The sequence below is a fragment of the Microtus ochrogaster genome, unplaced genomic scaffold, assembly GCF_000317375.1.
Source record: "Microtus ochrogaster isolate Prairie Vole_2 unplaced genomic scaffold, MicOch1.0 UNK31, whole genome shotgun sequence".
NCBI lineage: Eukaryota > Metazoa > Chordata > Mammalia > Rodentia > Cricetidae > Microtus > Microtus ochrogaster.
The window spans coordinates 8,774-26,059 of NW_004949129.1; the positions used below are offsets into that span (position 1 = coordinate 8,774).

Genomic DNA, 17,286 nt, shown 5'->3' on the forward strand with positions numbered 1-17,286 from the left:
TGTGTGTGTGTGTGTGTGTGTGAGAGAGAGAGAGAGAGAGAGAGAGAGAGAGATAGAGAGATAGAGAGATATGGTGGTGCATGTCTTTAATCCCAGCACTTGGGAGGCAGACACAGGTAGTAGATCTCTGTGACTTCGAGGCCAGCCTGGTCTACAGAGCTAGTTCCAGGACAGGCTCCAAAGCTACAGAGAAACCCTGTCTCAAAAAACAAACAAAGGGGTTGGAGAGATGGCTCAGCGGTTAAGAGCACTGACTGTTCTTCCAAGAGCTCCTGAGTTCAATTCCCAGCAACCACATGGTGGTTCACAACCATCTGTAATGAGATCTGGTGCCCCCTTCTGGCCTGCAGGCAGGGTACTGTATACATAAATACATAAATCTTAAAAACAAAACAAAACAAACAAAACCCAATTAACAATAAAAGATAAAGAGAGATTGCCAAACACACCAGATGTCGATCTCTGCTTTCCACACACATGTGAACGTGCACACATACACTTCTCGAGGCCTTCAGTCTAACCTTTTATTGACACAAAGGGATCGGATCAGTTTAGCCTTCGAGAGGTCAGAACTCTGCATACCTCCCATCAAAGTAGCACCCAAGAAGGCTTCCTCTCACACAGCCTTTCCCTTCAGAGAAAGCTCTCTCTGAGAGAGAAGGTCAGAAGGCCTGACCCCAGTGGCAGGACTGTGTGCCCGGAGCCAGCCCTTCCTGAGGAGCAGGCAGAGCTAATGCAGGAGAATGGAGGGTCTCCTCACTCATGCCCCTGGGGAGCTGCCATGACACAGGGAGAGGGGACAGACATGGACAGGGAGATGGCGCAGGGCAGTACAAATAAAGGGCACATTTGGAAAGGGAGGGACCGAGGAGCTCAGCCTTGCTGAGTGTAGTGATGTGGATGGGAGGTATGGGTGTGTAGAGTCAGCAATGGTCCTAACCACACGCCAGTGCCCCCTGCCCAAACTGGATTTATCACGCGAAGAACCTTAAGGAAGAGGCATAGGGTGGGAAGAGAAAAATGCAGAGGTCTGTGCTGTGGACTGGGAGCTGCAGCCAGTGGGAAGGTCACAGCAGTCTCTGGTGACATCCAGTGACTCACACAGAGTTATCCCCACTGAGGGAGGGGGGCTGTTGGCAGGCCAGTTCCATGGCCACTGTCCCCCAGTGAAGGACCTTTGCGTCTGAGGTCAGGACTGAGACTCTGGCCCTCAGAGCTCCTCATGGATCCGTTCCTGGTCCTCGTCGGACTTCAGCTTGAGCTCCTCGGCTGTGATCTTGCCATCCTGGTTTCGGTCCTGGTTCTGAAACATGTCTCTTATGGTCTTGTCAGGGTCTTGCCCGGGCATGAGGCGTCCTTTGCCTTCATTCACTTGAGCGTTGATGAAGGAGGAGAACTGAGGGAGGGGACAAGAGGGAGAGAGGACAAGAGGGGGCAGTGAGGATCAGTGTCAACGGTTGTGGGTGGGGCCTTGGGAAGGGACCCCAGGTGGAGTCCAACAGTGTTTCCCCAGGCCTGGTACCCAGGGAACCCAGGCCTGAGATGGGCGGTGTAAGTTAGGGGCCAGGTAGGGTGAGGACAGGCTGCGCACGCAGTGTGCAGGAGGGGAAGGGAGGCTGGAAGCTCAGCAGAAGGGGAACAGTGACAGTGGCCATGCAAGTTGAGCGTGCTGGCTTCCAGGTTAGGACTGTGACTCAGTTCCTGGCCCACCTCTTCTGCGAGCACCTCTCCATCTTTATTGAGATCCATGTCTTCAAACAGGCTGGCAGGAGGATCCTGATGCCACACAAACAGGTAACCTGTGGGCAGGCCATCCTCTCGTGATAACAGCTCCACCTCAAATAGCAGGACAGCACTGCCAGGGACACCCCGGGCTAGAGAGAGGGAGGAAAAAGAGAACAAGGTGCCGGTGAGGCCTGGCACTGAGCCTTACACAGGCTCATAGAAGGGACGTGGGATGTTTAGGAACTATCCTAAAAGTTTCCCTGGTCCCCCCACTCCAACCGCCAAGACCTGAGATGGGTAGGGAATCTGGGACTAACGCGGGATCCAGGCCACTGTCGCTCACCTCCACTCTCCCCGTGGGCCAGGTGTGGGGGCACAATGAGCTGCCTCCTCTCTCCCACACACATGCCCTGCAGGCCCCTGTCCAGACCTTCAATCACTTTGTTATTGCCAAGGGTGGCCTCTTGAGGGGCTTCATAGTCGTAGCTGTGGGGAGAGTGGATCCCCAGGTTAGCAGCAGGGGTGTCTGAGCGCTCATCTTGTTCAATTTCTCCATCCCGCTGAGGTGAGAATTCTCTTTCTCCAGCTCCACTCCCCTGCCCTTAGCCCTGTATTTCATAGCCATGGTTCCCTGAGGCTCACTCAAATGGGGACTTGGGGAGGAACTGAGAGACTGTGAGACCCAGCTATCAGAAGTTCACCTCTACCTGAGCCCAGCACCTGCCTAGCCCTGGCCCTGCCCAAGAACCCACGAAGAGAAGAGCCTGGTGCCATCCAGAAGAGAACAGTTGTAATGGTAGCGAATGAAGTCCCCAGTGTTGGATGTCTCATTGCAGCCCTCAGGTGGCCGGAAGAGTGTCTTGATTTCCACCGGATCCGCAGGGTTGTGGAAGTCGATGACATGCACGTCAAAGATGAGCACGGCTGAGCCAGGGATCTTGTCTCCTAAGGCCAGATGGGGCACGGTTAGCTCAGGGCTCTGGGCGAGGGCTGCATGGGGCCCAGGCTGGCCACCCCTTCCCAGTCTCAGGGAGGTCAGATGACATGTTCCAGAATGAGTGCTTCCTATTTCTTGCTGTTGGAGTGATGGGACAGAGAGGCAGGGAACCCTTTTCCCCCTGACAACTTTCAAGCAAGCTCCCAGTGACCCTCCTGTGAGTGGTGCCCAGCACATCAGCGAGGGGCCTGAGGCTCCCAGAATCTCTAATATCCCCTTTGCTCAGTGATACTGTTCATTCTTAACCATGCTCTGTCCCCAGATGTAGGTGTTGGCTGCCTTTCTCCACTACAGAATGATGAACGAGGCCTGCCTCGGAGGAGCAGGATCAAGCCTGCATGGTAGAGATCCCACGGGTGACTAAGGAGAAGCTGTACACGCTTGGGCAATGGAGGAACAGCACTCCTGGGGCACACTTCAGAGGAGCCGAGGGGCAGCCAGGGGACCAAACCCTACCTGTCCCATTCTCCCCGTAGGCAAGGTGAGGGGGCACGGTAATCCTCCTTCGCTCCCCTATGCATGCGCCCTGCAGCCCCTGGTCCATCCCAGGGATGATGTAACCCTGCCCAACATAGGTATTGTAGGTGTGGTTGCGGGAGTAGCTGCAATAGAGGGGAAGGGGAGGGGAGGGAGTCAAAGGGGCCCCAGCCCTTCAGAGTACCCCTAAGCCCCCACCCTCCCACCTCAGGACACCTTCTGACCTGGAATCAAAGAGGGTACCATCCATTAAAGAGCCATTGTAGTGGTAACGCATGAAGTCCCCTGCCACCGCTCGCCGGACACAGCCCTGGGGCAGCTCCAGCGTCTCCAGCTGGACTGTGTCCTTTGGGTTGTGGACATCAATCAGCAGGACATTGAAGACCAGGGAGGCCTGCGGGGGTATCACAGTCCCTGGGGAGGGCACAGGGCTTGAACCATACAAGCGGGGAGCAAACCCAGGCTCAGTAAGGGGTCTCACGCAAAGAAGACCTACTCAGTGCTCCTATGTCCTCCTCCTTCCGTTGTCCCCAGAGCTATCCACCAACCCATAACTAGCCTTTGTGTGAATCAGAATAAAGCAATTCTGTCTAGGGAGGGAGACCTTGTCTCCACTCGCCCCCCTGGCCGGATGTCCTTGGACAGTACACAATCTGAACACCTCTATGTAGATAGAGCCCTAGTTTTAACTCCCGTGTCCTTGCCTTACCGTAGCCTTTCTCCCCGTAAGCCAGGAAGGGAGGAATAATGATCTTTCTTTTCTCTCCAGGACACATGCCCAGCAGTCCTTGGTCCATGCCTTTTATCAGCCAACCCGAGCCGATGTAGGTGTCGTACGTGCCTCCCCGACTGTAGCTGCAGAGAACAGACAGAGACCCCGTGGCTGGAGGCGAGGGAGGCAGAGCGGACCAGGGCTCCCTTCTCTTGCTCACAGGTCCCAGCCTTTAGGACTCCCCCCAGGTTCTACCTGTTGTCAAAGGCGGTGCCATCGAGCAGGGTGCCGTTGTAGTGGTAGCGCACAAAGTCGCTGTTCTGCACCATTCGGGGGCACTGAGGGGGCCGCAGGAGGATGGTCACTTGCACCGTGTCCGCCTTGTTCCACACATCCAGCAGGACCACGTCAAAATAGAGGGTGGCGTCAGGGGGAATGAGGCCCGCTGCGGGGAAGCAGCGAAGGCCAAGTTTACAGAAGTCGCCAGCCCAGGTGGAGGCGTGAGAGGTACACTCCTCAGTTCACCTACACCATCTGCTGTACCAGCTACCATCCTTCCTGGGCAAGCTGTGACCACACTCAGGGCTCTGCATCCTGCTCCGATCATCCCAAAGTGAAACGATGGCCGTATTCCCTCCCAATCAGACTGCCTGCAGTGTGGCCTTGGCCAGCTCACTCAGCCCCTCTGAGTTTTCGCATTCTAGATGCCTCCTGCCCCCATCTCCCATCTCCTGACCTCCTTACCCACACCAATGCTGCCGTAGCCCAGGTGGGGAGGCACAACGAGGCGGCGGCGCTCGTTGACACACATGCCCATGAGACCTCTGTCCATGCCAGTGATGAGGCGGCCTACACCCACAACGATGGCCACCAGGGTGTTGCGGTCATAACTGGGGGAGTAAAGGGACAGATGATCATGCACGGAGCCACACGATACCCTCCGCCCACAGTCTCATATACACAGGACATGGTGCAGGCACACACACGCCTCACTTCGCCTCCTCTCCAAGTCTCTCTCCTGGGCTAGCCCTTCTGTCCCTCTTGGGGTAACAGGTGGGATTGTCCCTCCTCTCCAAGTCTCTCTCCTGGGCTAGCCCTTCTGTCCCTCTTGGGGTAACAGGTGGGATAGGTGCGGGCGCGCACTTTTAACCCCAGCACCTTGGAAGCAGAAGCAGATGATCTTGGTGAGTTCAAGGCCAGCGTGGCCCAAATAAGGAGTTCCAGGACAGTCAGGGCTACATAGCAAAACTGTCATCATCATCATCATCACCAAGAACAGGCTGTTACAAGAGAGAAGTCCCAGAGAAGGCCAGAAGCTTTTACTCCCCTGAAAGGAGGGTGGGGTGGAGCAGATAAGCCTGCTTGTTACTTACTGCTCCTTCTGATAGCAGCTCAGAGGACAAAGGAGTATTTGTTGAGCACTTACAATGTGTCAAATTAAGTGCTTGGTACTTTACCTTAGTTTTTTAGTTTTTTCGTTTCTTCACCAAATTTTCTCCCCATGAGGGCATTATTGTTTTCAGGTTTTCTTTTTCTGATACTGGGAACAAAATCTAGGGCCTCACATGTCAGGCAAGCATCCCACTGCTGAGCTATATTCCAGCTGTTCTTATTCTTTGGCTTTTGAGACAGTGTTTTTCTGTGTAGCCCTGGCTGTCCTGGAACTCCCTTTGTAGACTAGGCTGGCCTTGAACTCAGAGGTCCGCCTGCCTCTGCCTCCCCAAGTGCCTGGATTAAAGGCCTGCGCCAACATGCCCAGCTTTTGGTTTTGTTTTGTAAAAGAAAAAGAGACCTGACTCATTACCCCACCTAAGGTCACAGCTCCTAGTTTCTGCTACTAAGCACCCATTCTCCAAGGAACAGAAAGCAGAAGTGGCCAGAGGTGAGATAAAAAGCAGCCTTCCTTGGAAGAAAGCCCATTCTAAACTTACTCTGGCTTGAATTTGCTTTCACAAGTAAAGAGAGAGTTCTTTTCTTTAAAGAGAGATTTGATGATGTATGTATGTCTGTGTGTGCGCCAATGCAGAGGCCCCCAAAGGGCACTGGGTGTCCTTATCTATCACCCTATGGCTACTCTTTCGAGGGTCTCTCCGTGACCCTAGGTATGCACACGACATTCAGTTTCTCATATGGGTGCTAATCCTTGCGATGATTGTACAGTGAGTGCCCTTAACTATTGAGCCATCTCTCCAGTTACCCCCACCCCTGCTCTTTGAGACAGGTGTCATTTGTAGTCCTGGCTGGTCTGGAACTCTCTCTGTAGTCAAGGATGACCTTGAGCTTCTGGTCTTCGTGTCTTTGCCTCCTGAAAGCTGGAATTACAGATGTACGCCACCATATCCCGTTCACATGGTTCTGGGGATCCCAGGGCTTCGCTCATGCTAGGCAAGCACTCTACTACTCTCGGCCCCCAAAATGGGATATTAATTTGTTTAGATTTATTTGATGTATTTGAGTGTGTTGTCTGTGTGCCTGTGCACCATGTATATGTCCTGTCTGGTATCTATGGAGGTCAGAGATCCCACTGGAGTTACAGATGGTTATGAGCCACCTTAGAGTTCAGGGAACCAAACCCAGGTTCTCTGCAAGAACAAGTGCTCTTAGCTACTGAGCCATCTCTCCAGCCCCAGGAGATTCTATTTTGGTTTAAGGTAGCTAAGAGCTGAAAAGTTTTCTAATTTCAACATTTAAAAACTGGACCCAGCCAGGCGGTGGTGGTGCATGCCTTTAATCCCAGTACTTGGGAGGCAGAGGCAGGCAAATCTCTGAGTTGGAGGTCAACTGGATCTATACAGAGAGTTCCAGGACTGCCAGGGCTATACAGAGAAATCTTGTCTTGGAAAAACAAAACAAGTCCTCACCATGAGCTGGAGAGATGGCTCAGAGGTTAAGAACACTGACTGCTCTTTCAGAGGTCTTGAGTTCAAGTTCAGCAACCACATGGTGGCTCACAACCATCTAAAAGGAGATCTGCTGCCCTCTTCTGGCATGAAGGCAGAACATAATAAATAAATCTTTAAAAAAAAGTTCCACCAAGCCAGGTTGTGGTGGGCACATGCCTTTGATCCCATCATTCTGGAGGCAGAGGCAGGAGGATCTCTATTTGGAGGCCAGCCTAATCTAAGTGGCTAGACAGCCAAGGCTACCCAAAGAAACCCTGTCTCAAAACACAAAACAAAAAGAAGTTCCTACCAGGGAAGATACTCCCAAGCTCTCTCTATTCCCCACTTTGCCCACAGTGTAGTTTTTTTGTTTGTTTTCAAAACAGGGTCTCTCTGTAGGTTTAGGGCCTGTCCTGGAACTAGCTCTTGTAGACCAGGCTGGCCTCAAACTCACAGAGATCTGCCTACTTTTGCCTCCCGAGTGCTGGGATTAAAGGCATGTGCCACCACCACCTGGCTCACAGTGTAGATTTAATGTTAATGTCTGGTCTATTTCCTTTACAAACGCTGTATAAAGGCCAATGCTGTGCACAAAATTTCTATGAGTTAAACATCATCAGGCTTATGGTTCTCCCCAGAGTCCAGGCCAGTATGCCCTGAGCCCACTGGGGGTCTGCAGGCACCGTGGAAGCCACTGTCATTCATCTTCCTCATTTGCACCCTTAGGAAGTAGGTGCTGGTCCCATCCCATGTTTCAGACAAGGAATGCGAAGAAGACAAAATTCCTCCTCCTCCTCTGTCACAGCCTGAATGTGAACCAGGGTCTTACACTATGAAGATAGTATTCTCCTCCAGTATACACTCTCCCCACAAGGTCATGACCGCTAATTGCTTGTGGGCTGAGTAGTGTATTTCACAGAAGAGACTGAAGGGTGACTCTTCTTTATGGTGTAGAGTTTCAAACGTGAGAGGGCCTGACGTCTACCCTACCTACAGCTAGAAAGAGGCTGCCACACAGCCCTGCTCCGTCCCCCACAACCAAAGGGGATCTGCCTGGCTGGCTGGCCAAGGGCCTGGGTCAGAATAGAAAAGCCTGTCCATCAAGCCAAGGCTGGCAACTCAGTCCGGTGTCGGCTGCTAAAGCTAAGATGGAGGAACTTCTCCGAGTTCTAAGACTCGGAGAAGGTGGCAAGGAGGTCCTCAGGGTGGCATGACAGACCTTGTAACACGTGGACAGTTGGTCACAGCACCAGCTACGGCCTGTCCCCAAATTATAACTCCCACTGTGCTTAAGGCCTTCCCTGGCTGCTCTGGGGTCCCTCAAGAGAAGGCTGCTTCTGTAGTCTCCAAACATAAAGGCATAGAAAACTGGAGGTAGAGGTAGACAGGGTGCCAGGGTGTGCGGAAAGGCAGGTGGCCCCAGGTTGACCGCCATCCCAGGCTTCACATGTAGTATGCAGTGCCTCTTTTCTCCCCAAGACTAAGTACCAGGGTACGGCTCATGTCTTTAAATAAGGTACTGGTAAATGAATGCGGAACCGGAGCACCAAGTATTCTGGTGGATTGGGAATGTATGCCTGTGTCTGTGTCTTTCAGGAGTTGAAGATTTGATACCGAAGACAGGGAACATTCTTAGGGGCGCACTTCCCGGGGTGCTTGCTGTTTGAGACTAGGAGTTATGGGAGGAATACAGGAAAGCAAAGCTGACAAGGGGCTACATTCCCTGGAAGCCCAGAAAAGTGGTGGTGAGGCTGGGGGTGCCCAACATCTTACCTAGAGTCAAACTTCTTCCCATCTTCGAAAGTGCCATTGTAGTGGTAACGCACGAAATCCCCCATCTGCACCTCTCGGGGACAGGCCCTGGGGATATGGTATCTCTCGATGACCACATCTTCCAAGGGGGCTCCGGCGGGGCTGGCACGGCCCAGCCCCCTCTCCAAGGTCTGTAGAAGCAGCAGCAAGCTCAGCACGGGGAGCCGGCGGAGGGTGTGGCTGGGGGACCCCGCAAGGAACATGGTGCCCAGATCGAGGACGCCAGCAATGAGGTCGGACGCCAGTCGCCAGCCTCCTTCCCCCTCCTCAGAGCTGACTCCCCCCCTTCCTGTCCTCTCTCCCCACCCCGCCCTGGCTGGTCCACGTGGAATGGGGGCTGGGGAGACTGAGCTGGCCGGGTGGGGTGATGATTGTGGTGGACTAGGAGGAGGGGTCCAGGTTGAGAGTTTCTGGAGTCCCAGGAATTTGCCACAAAGATCTCTGAGTTTCCCTCCCCCGCCCCCAAAAAAAAACACTTCGGGCCTGGCCCAGAGGGAGGCTCGGGAAAGACGAGAAGTCAGAATGGACTTCCAAAAGAAAAAAAAAAGTTTTGTCTTGAGCCTCTGGGTCCTAAAGCTGGTTGGCGGAATCTCTAGCCTTTCCTGGCTCCCCAAATCTAGGCCCCTTTTGGTGGCAGGTGAAGGATATTTCAGTCCTTCCCCCTCCAGCTCTCTTCCCGGGAGGGGAGGGGAGAGTGCTTTCTAGGTGAAAGGCAGCTTTGTCCTGCAAAAGCCAGACCGCTAGAAAGACGCAGGGATCGAGCTCAGTAGGGAGGCTGGTAGTGGCAGTGCCAGGTGTGCGGGGCTAACACGAGTTGTTGCCCCTCGACGCCGGAGCGGGTGTTTGTGGGGCCACCTAGAGGGTACAAAGGGGGCTCTGGAGAAAAGACCGGATTCTGGGGCTTTACCCAGAGCGTAGGCAAAGCAAAGAGAGGTGGCACTTAAGGTGGGGGACACTGTCGGTGGGGAGGGGCTTTATGGGCGTGATATATAGCCCCACCCACCCGGGTCCGCGGAGAGGGCGGGGCGGGGTAAGCGTTGCAAGTCCAGCCCACGTAGCGGACTAGAGCGACAACTGACCATCCGAAAGAGACGGGTGTCCCAACCTCCTTGCTCTAGCCCGGGGCCGGCGCTAAGACCCAGGAGGAGCGCCGAGGGGTGGGGGTGGGGGTGCTGAAGCCCGTCGGTCCTCCGGCTGCTCTGGGAGCCTCGGGGCGCGGCGCGGCGCGGCGCGGGCATGGCTCGCCCGGCGTGGGGGTTGCTGTGGCTGCTGCTGGGCAGCGCGGGCGCGCAGTACGAGAAGTACAGCTTCCGAGGCTTCCCTCCGGAGGACCTGATGCCTCTGGCCACGGCCTACGGCCACGCTCTGGAGCAGTATGAGGGTGAGAGCTGGCGCGAGAGCGCGCGCTACCTGGAGGCGGCGCTGCGGCTGCACCGGCTGCTGCGCGACAGCGAGGCCTTCTGCCACGCCAACTGCAGCGGCCCCACCGCCTCGCAGCCCCGGCCGGCGCCCGGCCCGGACGATGACGGCGATAGCGATGGCGAGGACTGGGCGCGCGAGCTGCGGCTCTTCGGTCACGTTCTGGAGCGCGCCGCCTGCCTGCGGCGCTGCAAGCGGACGCTGCCCGCCTTCCAGGTCCCCTACCCGCCGAGGCAACTGCTGCGCGACTTCCAGAGCCGCCTGCCCTACCAGTACCTGCACTACGCGCACTTCAAGGTGGGCGCGGCCAGGACCGCCGTCGAGTTTCCCTAGAACGTGAGGCCCGCGGTGCGTCCGACGCTCCAATGACCCACTCCCTACGCCCCCCACCAGGCGAACCGACTGGAGAAGGCGGTGGCTGCGGCCTACACCTTCCTCCAGAGGAACCCCAAGCACGAGCTGACCGCCAAGTATCTCAACTACTACAGGGGGATGCTGGATATCGGAGATGAGTCCCTTACGGACCTAGAGGCCCAGCCCTACGAGGTGTGGAGAGAGTGGGAGGGTTGGCTGGCCTTTGCGCCCCTTCCTACCTCCCCCATACACACATACACACACAACACACACCTTACTAGCCGTCGGGGTTCCCTTGACTTCTCCTTACAGGCTGTGTTCCTCCGGGCTGTGAAGCTCTACAACAGCGGAGACTTCCGCAGCAGCACAGAAGACATGGAGCGGGCCCTGGCTGAGTACATGACCGTCTTTGCTCGGTGTCTAGCTGGCTGTGAGGGGGCCCATGAGCAGGTAGACTTCAAGGACTTCTACCCAGCCATAGCAGGTATCTCCCATTCAGACCACCATCGTGGGTAGTCTTCCCCAACAGGGCCCCTGACTGCTTCTCAGGCCTCCTAAGGCCTCCTAACACAGGGCTACGACCTGCAATAGCATTCAGCAGATATAGCAAAGTGCTCGGAAGTTACACATGAGTTAGGTCTTTTCTGTCTCCAGTCTGATGAGAGAAATGCTGGTATCCATAGCAGATTATGGGACAGTTAGGGCTATATAGAAAAATCTTGTCTCAAAGGGGGGGGGTGGCTGGAGAGATGGCTCAGAGGGTAAGAGCACTGGCTGCTCTTCCAGAGATCCCGAGTTCAATTCCCAGCAACCACATGGTGGCTCACAACCATCTGTAATGAGACCTGGTGCCTTCCTTGCCAGCAGAACATTGGATGCTTAATAAATAAATCTTTAATAAAAAAGGGAGGATGGGGGGCTGGTGTCCCATGACTTTAATACCAGCACTTGGGAGAAACCAGGTAGGTGGATCTCTGAGTTCAAGGCCAGTCTGGTCTTTGGACCACCAACCAACTCCCAGATCATGACATGGAGACTTATTAGTTATGAATGCTCAGCCTTATCTTATGCTTGTCCTACTAGCTCTTATAACTTAAATTAACCTGTCTCTTTTCATCTACGTTTTGCCTTGGGACTTTGAACCTTTCTTTCATTCTGTGTGTTCTACTCTGTGTCTGGCTGCCTGGGGGCTGCCTGGTTGTCTGGCCCTGAGTGTTGGCCTCACTTTCTGCTTAATTCTCTCCTCTCTTGTTTTCTCCTCCTACTTATTCTCTCGGCCTGATAGCCCCGCCTGTTCCTTTACTACCTAGCTATTGGCTGTTCAGCTTTTGATTAACCAATCAGGTGCTTTAGGCAAGCAAGGTAAAATAGCAACACATCTCAAATAAACAAATGTGCCAGGCAGTGGTGGCGCACATCTTTAATCTCAGCACTCGGGAGGCAGAGGCAGGCAGATCTCTGTGAGTTTAAGGCCACCCTGGTCTACAAGGAAGGAAGGAAGGAGCAAACAAATGTAGCACACCTTTACATAAAGTAATATTCTGTGACATAAACAATATAACACATCTTTACATAGTTAAAGTAATATTCTATAACACTGATCTACATAGTGACTTCCAGAACAGCAAGCGCTACATAGTGAGACCCTGTTTCTAAACAAAAACTTTAAAAATAAACAAACAAAGATTCAGAACTGGCACCAGACAGGTGTGTGCAGAAAACAGTTGTGGGCAAAATCACAATGAGTCTTTGGATCCCCTAACCTACAAGGCCCCTCAAAGGGGGTAAAGGTGGGGACTGGCGAGATGGCTCATCAGCTAAGAGCACTGGCTACTCTTCCAGAGGACCTGGGTTTAATTCCGAACAACCACATGGCAGCTCACAACTGTCTTAACTTTAGGATCCAACCCCCTCACACAGACATACATTATCCTATATGGTCTCAGTCTTGTCTGAAGCTCACCTGCTCTTCTCCCAGGCTTCCCTCTGGTGTCAGATAGGGGTTAAGTTACAGGGCTGGGGGCATAGCAAGTGCTTCTCAGCTTGCATCATGTACTGTATGCCAAGCATTTCATACATGTTAATCCATGAGATCTTGACAAGGATGTACCTCTTGCACAGGAAAGCGGGCACCAGTGGGTAGATCTTGGTCTCCACAGGGGGTCAGGATTAGCACACTGTGTTCCTGACTTCTGCATCCCTTCCCAGATCTCTTTGCAGAGTCCCTACAGTGCAAGGTGGACTGTGAAACCAACCTCATCCCCAACGTAGGTGGCTACTTTGTGGACAAGTTTGTGGCCACCATGTATCACTACCTACAGTTTGCCTACTACAAACGTGAGCTTCCTGACTGGGCTGGGTGAAGGGGGACAAGGGGGTGTGGGAAAGGGCAGTACATGGGGTCTGCCAGAGATGTGGGGAGGTGTCTCTCAGACTGAAGACTCTGGGGAGGGGATGAAAGGCTAGGGGTGGTGGAGACATGAGCAGAACCCAGGCAGGGCATATGGGGAAGGTGAGGCCTCAAGGAAGAATGAGAGGCCCTCTGGTAGACAAGGTTAGCGACCCTGCTCGGCACTTCAGGCTTTATGTAGCCCTTCTCTCTCCTCTCAGCATCACCACACCAGTGGCGTTCCTGGACCCATTCTTCAGGTTAAACTGAGGTTTCTGAAGGGCAAGAGACCATTAGCCCCGTGACTAGGGAGTCCCAGGAGGTTGTGCCATCAGCTGGGGCTGGAGTGGGCCAGTCCAGGGTTCCTATAACTCAGGGACACACGCTTCAGGGCCTAGAGCTGTGAGCGGAGGGGCTGAGATCAGGGAGCACTCGGCTCCTTCTGAGGGTTGTGACAGAGAGCTGTAAGGACCTCTTCTGAGTCTGCAGCTGCTGTCACTCATCAGCAGTATCAGCACCAGAAGTTTATCTCGTCTCTGCGCCTCCAAGCCTTTGTCTCTAAACCGCAGTGACAAAGATGGAGGTACAAGCAGTTTATCTCGTCTCTCTGTGCCTCCAATCCCTTGTCTGTAAACCGCAGTGACAATGATTGAGGTGTCAGTGACTCACCCTTGCCTGGTAGGAGGGCCACACCCGGGGCCTGTTGGATTGGGCGGGGTGAGGAGCCAGCCGATATTCTGGGAGGTGTCTGGGGGTAAAGACAACAGGCTAGGTGGAAAGGTGGGAAGTGAGACGGGGCGAGTGGATCGCCTTTACAGGGAAACGTCAGGGTCGCCCCTTTATTTTTTCCTGCCTGCAGTGAATGACGTGCGCCAGGCCGCCCGCAGTGCTGCTAGCTACATGCTCTTTGACCCCAAGGACAGTGTCATGCAGCAGAACCTGGTGTATTACCGCTTCCACCGGGCTCGCTGGGGCCTTGAAGAGGAGGACTTCCAGCCCCGGGAGGTGGGAACTGCTTGTTGTGGGGAACTGGCCTGATGTGCAGTTTTGTGGTTTAGTTTAGAAAAAAATAAACTGAAAATACAGAAAAACCTCTTGCCTTCCTTGGAAGGCTGGAGAGGAAGGGGAAATAGTGGAGGTGGGTTGTGGGTAGAGTCTAGACTTCAGCATAGTGTCTGGGATGTGGGAAATACAAATGGGTGTCCGCGCATGCCCGCTTGCACCTCAGTGCTGTCCTTTGAGCCTTTCCTCCCAGGAGCCTGTTAGCCTGAACCAATGAGAAAAGCCCTTGGGAGTTTAGGGCAAGGCTGGCAGATATGAGCCCCATGGTGCTGTCCCCAGTCCCCACTTTCCATGCCTGTGGCAGACATTACTGCTGGATTGAAGTGCTCTCCCTCCTGGGATCCTCAGGATCCTTCTTTATCCAGTGTTCCAAGGAACTAGGAGTATGCCATGAGATGATCCGTTTCCCCAGCCCTGAGCCCTGTCTTTCTGCCCTGTGGCAGCAGGGTCCACCTCACTCTGTCCTCCTTTCCCACCTCCCAGGAGGCCTTGCTCTACCACAACCAGACCTCTGAGCTCCGGGAGTTGCTGGACTTCGCACACATGTACCTTCAGTCGGATGATGAGGTGAGTGGCTTGCCAGGAGAGGCTGGACCATGATGGGGACACGCTAGGCTCTCTCCTGAGGTCACTGCGTGTGGCAAACCCAACTGTTGTGAAGCAGGAGTTTCCTGTCCCCCATCTGTACCTCCCTTCCAGCGGCTCTTTCTCTGCCTGTCCCAGGCCTATCCCTCCTGGGCCCAGCTCAAATTGTAGCTCCTCTAGGGATCCTTGCTGGATGTCCTGGCTTTCTTCTGGGCTTATACTGTTCCCCCCCCCCCCCGTCACCTACATGGCTACCTGGCCTGAAACCTGGAGTTACTCATACTGCTTATCCATCTCACCAAGGCCATGTGGCCTCCTTGACAGCTGCATCCCAGGATAGGGGACTGGATTATCCCCAGCTCTGCTACAGCTCCTGGCATTATGCCCATTCTCAGGAACCGAGTCTGAGCCCGTGAATGATGCTGGGAAGAGCCATAGTATGCCCCAGTTCAGGGTGAGGGTTTGGCGGCTTGGGTTTCTCGGGGGGGGGGTGGTTGCTGTGCAGCTTATTTATTCATCCCCTCGGTACATCCACTGTACCCCACATTCAGTGAACTCAGGAACGGGGTCTGCATTGTGACACGTGCCTGGCTTAGGTGCTATTCATCCCATCTCTGTCCTTTACCAGCCGGGTGGCCTTAGCATCAGTCTTTTTTTTTTTGTTTTTTCGAGACAGGGTTTCTCTGTGGTTTTGGAGCCTGTCCTGGAACTAGCTCTTGTAGACCAGGCTGGTCTCGAACTCACAGAGATCCGCCTGCCTCTGCCTCCCTAGTGCTGGGATTAAAGGCGTGCGCCACCACCGCCCGGCCTTAGCATCAATCTTAAGTAACTTAGCAAACTCCTGCATCTTCACCCATCAGCTGAGGAGCATGCATGCCCTTTGACTTTTATTGTGGTAACAATTAAGTGAGATTATTTAAAGCGCCACGTATGCACCTGGCACTCAGCAGATGCTCAGGACGCATAGCAGTTTCGATGGCTGTCGCTTTTGGTCTGCTGTTTGCCAGACGTCAGGCTTGGGTTGCAGTGAGTGGCTGAGAGGAGCGGCCTGTCTCCCAGAGGTTCTCTTGAGGGAGGCATAGACTGTGCAGCTGCAGAGGCCAGCGTGGGTACCGGCCAGGGTGATACATGAAGGCCTCAGCCTGGAGTGGACATGTGGCTTTGGCAGAATCCACAGGCCCATCCATCAGGGTTGCAAAGGCATTACTGGCAGGGGAGTAGAGCCAGGAGACAAAGTGCACAGACTAGCAGTGTTCTCACTGGGTGTGGGCCCGAAGGTGGGGCTGTGGTGCAAGCCGCGATGATGCTAGCACCCCGCCTCTGCTGGTGGAGCCCCAAGTGTCAGTCGGGGAAGCAGTGTCAGAATGGGACTGAGCAGGACAAATCCTGACATTGCTCTCATGTTAGATGCTGGCACTGGGGAGAAGGTTTCAGGCCTGCCTGTTCACCTCCTCTCAGGATAACACCAGGAAACCCACCAAAGTGTGGTGGCGGGGGTTCTGAAAGATGGGGTTGGGAGGGTTCTGATCTGAAGGGGAGCCTATATCGATGTGGGCCTGCTGTGACTCAGTTTCTTTCCCACCACCCTGGGATGCTCTAGATGGAACTGGAGGAGACAGAGTCACCCCCAGATAAAGTGGAGGAGACAGAAGATCTCCCATCCGATGCCGAGTTTGAAGGGGATGGCGACTATGAGGAGGGCCTCTATGCAGACTGGTGGCAGGAGCCGGATGCCAAGGGCGACGAGGCCGAGGCTGGTCAGTAATGGATTGGGAGGAATCCATTTTGGGATGGATGCTAGAGGCAGGGGTTCTCCCTGGGCTATGATGCCAATGGAGTGTGGGTGGGTGCCGCCACCCTGCTCTAGGGTGTTGTACCTGTTAGTGATCTACCCTCCTGCTAGGTCAGTCCTCAGACACCTGTTGGAGTGGGCACAACTAACTCCTTGCTCTTTCCTTCCTTTTCAGAGCCAGAGCCTGAACTGGCTTAAGAGTGGTGGTGCACAGCTTTAATCCCGGCACTCGGGAGGCAGAGGCAGGCCGACCTCTGTGGGTTTGAGGCCAGGCTGGTCTACAAAGAGAGTTCCAGGACAGCCAGGCCTACATGGACAAACCCTGTCTCGAAAAACCAAAAAGAAAAGAAAAAAGAGCAGTGGCATGGTGCTCCCCTCAAACTCAGGATACCGGGCCAGGAGCAAGAACTATTTATTAAAACATAAAGTGACCTGGTGTGATGGTACATGCCTTTGACAACAGCACCCAAAAGGGCAGAAACAGGCAGATCTCAGTTCCAGGCCAGCCTCGACTATATAGTGAGATGCAGGCCAGCTCAGGCTACATGATGAGATCTTGTTTCAAAACAAAAATAGCTGAGTGCAGTGTTGCACGCCTTTAATCCCAGCAGTTGAGAGACAGAGGCAGGCGGATCTCTGTGAGTTCGAGGCCAGCCTGGCCCACACAGTGAGTTCAAGGCTAGATAAGGCTACACAGTGAGACCCTGTCTCAAAATAAAAAGAAAAACCTTAAAAGGAACATAGTTGACCTAGCTCCCACCCAGACTCTACCGTGCCTCTCAGAATGGTGGCCATGTTGCTGGCTGCCACGTGGGCTGTTGGGGATCCCTCCTTCCCCTTTCTGTGCCTCCAAGGTGAACATCCTCCTGAGGAAGTTTTCAGCTTCTGGCTTGAGTCTACAGGACCGAGGCCAGCCAGCCAGGTGACAGTCTGTCAGAGCTGCAGAGGGGGTTGTGAAGAACACGGGCTTGGAGTTCTGGTGCTCAATAAATGTTTATTGTTGGGTGAATCACTGCACCTGAGGCCGGTCTCCAAGACTGAGCTGTGTGGGTACAGTTCATCTTCCCTCCGCCCATCTTG

At 54.2% G+C, this 17,286-nt stretch overlaps 2 protein-coding genes across 3 annotated transcripts; one reads left to right on the top strand and one right to left on the bottom strand.

The window, feature by feature from the left end:
• Window positions 1–527: 527 nt before the first annotated feature.
• On the bottom strand, window positions 528–8,860 carry Fkbp10 (FK506 binding protein 10). Its single transcript, XM_005368198.2, has 10 exons — window positions 8,567–8,860; window positions 4,656–4,801; window positions 4,167–4,356; window positions 3,909–4,054; window positions 3,424–3,613; window positions 3,179–3,324; window positions 2,478–2,670; window positions 2,069–2,211; window positions 1,711–1,874; window positions 528–1,396 (listed from the first exon to the last, which is right to left on the bottom strand). Exons 1-10 carry the CDS (start codon window positions 8,806–8,808, stop codon window positions 1,211–1,213), a joined length of 1,746 nt encoding a protein of 581 aa, XP_005368255.1. The 5' UTR covers window positions 8,809–8,860; the 3' UTR covers window positions 528–1,210.
• An 803-nt stretch (window positions 8,861–9,663) lies between these two features.
• On the top strand, window positions 9,664–16,417 carry P3h4 (prolyl 3-hydroxylase family member 4 (non-enzymatic)). Of its 2 annotated transcripts, XM_005368201.2 has the most exons (8): window positions 9,664–10,321; window positions 10,418–10,570; window positions 10,691–10,862; window positions 12,587–12,715; window positions 13,627–13,772; window positions 14,313–14,396; window positions 16,015–16,171; window positions 16,382–16,417. In XM_005368201.2, the coding sequence occupies exons 1-8, from the start codon at window positions 9,842–9,844 to the stop codon at window positions 16,402–16,404; spliced, it is 1,344 nt and encodes a 447-aa protein (XP_005368258.1). In that variant the 5' UTR covers window positions 9,664–9,841; the 3' UTR covers window positions 16,405–16,417. The 2 variants fall into 2 exon arrangements, with proteins under 2 accessions (XP_005368258.1, XP_026645615.1); XM_026789814.1 differs by lacking the exon at window positions 10,418–10,570.
• The last annotated feature ends 869 nt before the right edge of the window (window positions 16,418–17,286 follow it).

Coding starts and splice junctions, on each gene's coding strand:
- Fkbp10 (XM_005368198.2), bottom strand. CDS start 8,808: ATGTTCCTTGCGGGGTCCCCCAGCCACACCCTCCGCCGGCTCCCCGTG. Junction 4,802..8,566: donor GGGAAGAAGTTTGACTCTAG/GTAAGATGTTGG, acceptor TTACTCCCCCAG/TTATGACCGCAACACCCTGG. Junction 2,671..3,178: donor CTACGGGGAGAATGGGACAG/GTAGGGTTTGGT, acceptor ATCTGGCCTTAG/GAGACAAGATCCCTGGCTCA.
- P3h4 (XM_005368201.2), top strand. CDS start 9,842: ATGGCTCGCCCGGCGTGGGGGTTGCTGTGGCTGCTGCTGGGCAGCGCG. Junction 14,397..16,014: donor ACCTTCAGTCGGATGATGAG/GTGAGTGGCTTG, acceptor GGGATGCTCTAG/ATGGAACTGGAGGAGACAGA. Junction 16,172..16,381: donor GGGCGACGAGGCCGAGGCTG/GTCAGTAATGGA, acceptor CTTCCTTTTCAG/AGCCAGAGCCTGAACTGGCT.